Source organism: Kryptolebias marmoratus, linkage group LG8, assembly GCF_001649575.2.
Source record: "Kryptolebias marmoratus isolate JLee-2015 linkage group LG8, ASM164957v2, whole genome shotgun sequence".
Taxonomy (NCBI): Eukaryota; Metazoa; Chordata; class Actinopteri; order Cyprinodontiformes; family Rivulidae; genus Kryptolebias; species Kryptolebias marmoratus.
In genome coordinates, this window is record NC_051437.1 from 29053195 (window position 1) to 29057326 (window position 4132).

At 40.6% G+C, this 4132-nt stretch overlaps 1 protein-coding gene across 1 annotated transcript in view; it reads right to left on the reverse strand.

The window, feature by feature from the left end:
* Positions 1–1524: 1524 nt before the first annotated feature.
* Positions 1525–4132, reverse strand: part of kiaa2013 (KIAA2013 ortholog) — an 8793-nt gene continuing 6185 nt past the window's right edge. The window contains exon 4 of the mRNA XM_017440980.3: positions 1525–3669. Coding sequence (XP_017296469.1) covers positions 3619–3669 — 51 coding nt within the window. The 3' untranslated portion in view covers positions 1525–3618. The remainder of the gene's footprint in view (positions 3670–4132) is intronic.

A 4132-nucleotide genomic window follows, 5' to 3' on the forward strand; every position in this document is an offset into this window, starting at 1 on the left:
CTTCAAGTCGAGCTGCCATGTTGTTTTTAGAGAGAAGAGGCTTTAACCTTTGACCTTTGACCTGCTGACTGAGGCCTGTAGAGTCTGAGATGGAGCTCACTGCACGGTCTGACCTTCAGGGTGAAGATCAGCAGCTGTCCTAAATGTTTCCTCTCTGTAGGACGATGGACTCCAGATGACCTTTGACCCTTCCCAGGTTGATGGGCAGCAGCAGCTGCTTCTCTGAGGTCATTGCTGATGTCTTTCCGCCCTGGCGTTGTGTTAACTCACACCTGGAGCTCCGGAGCAGCAGAACCTCCTGATCCAGAACCTCTGAGGCTGGAACCAGTTTTCCGGTTTTTCAGGATCATTTTAGAACCTGGTGAAGACCGGGTCAGTTTGGTTCCGTCCTGATGGACCTCTGACTGAAAGACTTTATTTTCCCGGTGATTTTACGTTCGATCTCCTCAGCAACGTCTGAAGATCCACCTGAGAGGAACTTCAGGCCTGAATCATCGGACGGTTTATGTTTCAGTCAGAAGCACTGATGAAGAGGAAGAGGAAGAGGCTGATCGGCACCGAGACAGGAACACTGGGATTTATTTAAACGGGACTCAGACGATAAGAACGCCAGAAAACTCAAGAACTAAATGTTGACCCAAATGAACATTTACAGCTTGGTTTATTCTTCCTGTTTTTGCTGTAAATGTTCAGTTCAATCGACCCAATCAGACCGAGCGAATGAACGTTTTCCGGGCGATCATGTAAAATCTATGCACTCAGCAACAAGTGCCTGTTGATGCAGCAGCGTAATCCAGGTTAAAGATAAATAAAAACAAACAAACAAAATAAAGTGAGAGCGGGTTTGTTCTGTCAGGAAACTTTTACCAAAGTGAAGCAGAAATCGAGCCAGAACTGCTCTCCTCCAGGATAAAATGTTCATTTCTGTCCTTTTAAGATGCTTTTTTATTCCTTTTACACTGAATTTGTTAATAAAATTGTTAGATGACGTTCTTTAAAATGTTTCCTGTTATTTTATTTACGCTGCAGAAAGTTTCATAATTTCTTTGTCTTTAAATGTTTTTAAATTAAATTATTTATTACATAAGAAGAATTATATAAATTAGGCAAACATGAGGCAGAACAAAGAAGAAAACTGCTGAGTCACTGGTTGCCGTGGTGATTCCCGCTTTTTCTGGAGCCGAGGGGGAGGGGCTTCAGAAAAACTGATAAAAACATCTGTTTGTTTTTTATCTGTTGGAGATATTAAAGGTCTAAAAACTAAAGTTTGAGCTGCAGAGCAACAACCAGGCTTCTACTCAACACATTTTTTAGTTTTTTTTAGCTAATTTTATCCGTCAAACAGGATTTTCTGCTTCTAAAAGTCGAATCCCAACATTTTATTTTCCAAATCTGCACGAGGAGCAGCGAACTGAAAACCAGAATAAGTAATAAATAGTAGTTTTTCTCACAGATTCTTTAAACTCAGATATTACTTTTTTTTTTTAAGGTTTGAGGAACAAGTTGAGGAAATAATCACACAGATTCTCAGGAACTCAACGATTTATTCTCCCAAAAAGTGAAACAGCAAAACCAAACCTTTCATCGGTTTCAGAACAAAAACATTCAAGTAGAAATCACTTTGATTACTGCAAACTTAATAAATTAACTCTTTTCTTCATTAAGGCACACTCAGTAGTCGACATAAAAAGAATAAAATAAAACAGATTATTTTAACGGACTGAGTGCAGCTGATTCTGTCTGCGACTAAGAAACCCAAAATATATTTTAAATAAGCCTTTTAGATGATTTATTTGTGTTTTTTTTCATCCTTTCAACCTTTAATATTGATTTATTTTTCTTTAGGAACACCAAACAGACAAAAAAGACATTTGTGATTAAATCAGGTCCAGAATAAACAGGAACCGGTTTGATCTGAAATTAAAGCTGATTTTTACAAACTGATCTTCAGAAACACCAAACAGACTAAAATAAAATGTTGTCTTTGGTTGGAAGATGTTCTGATGAGCAACAAACTGGATCATTAATGGTTTATAAAAACCAGAAACATGTTTCTGATCATCTCCGCTTGAATTAAAGCTGAAAAATAACCGGAGTTCAGTCAGAAATCAAAAGATTTTAACTTTTACACCTGAATTATTTTAGAGAAGGTTAGAGTTTAAGATCTGATAAAGTTTATATTTAAGTTGTTTTAACGCTTTAGGATCATTAAAGTCTGCGTTTGTTAAACAGGTAAAAAGTCTTCTGGTCCTATAGATGTCCACCTGAGACGACTAACAGATTTAACCCTTTCAGAGCCGATTCTGAGATTTAAAGCTACATAAAGAACTTCGTATTCAATCCTGATCCAGGACTCATTTCTGCTTATTTCTGCTTCCAAGTTGTCAGATTTTCTGAATGTCCTCAACGGAGACGAGCCTGAGGACGGACAGCGTGACTTCATGTCCCCCTGGAGACTTGAGAGACTTGAGAGACGAGATGTTTGAGTTTCTGAAGAGCTCGTCCAGATCCTCGGCTAACAGAACAGCTGACTGGTGTCAGTTTTCAGGTTGGATGAAGAACATCCTAAAATCAGCCGAAAACTTTCCAGGTTTCTGTTTCTTAAAGATAAAACCTTCAGATCCTGATCTCCTGCTGGAGTTTGTTTTTAAACCCAAACAGTCTTCCAAGCGACACCTCCAGTTTTCAGCTAACAGACTTTTAGGAATCAGTTTGTTGGAAATAAACTGTTTTTTCTTTGGTATTTTTCATTCATTTCATTGTTTTTGTTTCAGGCTGGAAACAAACTTTCTTATTATTTTATTTCGATTTGAAGGTCTGGACTCAAACATCAGGTTTGGAGGTTTTTTAGGTGATTTTTGACATATTTTAGTTATTTGTTTTGCTATAATCATTACAAGAGTGTAACTGTAAAATGACAAAAAATGAAAAATGTTCTTGTTTAATTAACAGGTCGCAGGTCTCTGATGTTGTTGTTTTGGGGGTCAGGAGCTGAAAAGCTGGTTTAAAACAAAACTTTATAACTTCTAACCAAGAAAACAACCATCACCACTGACGAAGAAAACCGTCCTGCTGTTAATTGAGTTCTGAAAATCCCCTTCAGACCCTCGGTTGGTGTTTTTACGACCTGAGCCGGGTCCGAAACCTGGACTTTGGAAGCTGGGAGGCGAGCGGCAGACTCCATATTGTGGAGAAAACGTGATAATTTTCAGTTGCAGTTTTGTTTCCCGTTGGTGGCTCGTTGAACTGTGATCTTCGTTGCTCACCTGGGCAGGTAAACTTCAGAAATGAAGACCTGAACCAGTTTTTAAATAAATATTATTTATCGACAGCAGCCGATGTTCAGCGCCGCTAAAAGACGAACTGAAGCTAAATATAAACTGGATTAAGACTTCTGCACAGAGCGTAGTTTAATAAACTCGGCGTCGATAATTCTTTGATTCTCTAATTTAACCGGTTCCCCGTCAGTCAGAGCTTAGAGGCTTTCAGAGTCCAGGCTGTGGTTAAAGGGGTATTTCAGCTCGTTCAGCTGTTTGGGTTTCCAGCAGAGAAGAAGAAGAAGGAGGTCAGCAGAGTCTGGGTGTTAATCTGGTTAAACAAGCCCCTCCCCCTTCCTGTTCAAGCAGCGTCCATGGAGTCACGACGGTCGTCCTCACGTTTACCGGAGACCTGGTGGAGTCAGAGGGAGGGTTAGACGGGCGGAGGAGGGCGGGGAAAGATGGCTGCCGTCACCCCCACCCCCCACCAGGAGAGACAGACAGGCAGAGAGACAGAGACAGACAGACAGACAGACAGGCAGGCAGACAGGCAGGCAGGCAGGCAGGCAGAATGACAGACAGACAGACAGACAGACAGACACACAGACAGACAGACACACAGACAGGCAGACAGACAGACAGACAGACTCTCAGCTACGACCATTTTAAGCTCAACATCTGTAAATCTGATTGAATTAAAAGCATCTTGTGTTTAGCTGTGGCGGCCATCTTGACTTTGGTTGGCTCCATAAGTCAATCAGTTGTAGACGTTGATCCAGTGATTATTTCCAGAGGTTCATGAGATACGAACACACAGAAGCATCAAAAACATTATCGCCCGCCACCAACAGGTGGTACTTATTCCGAGTAAAACC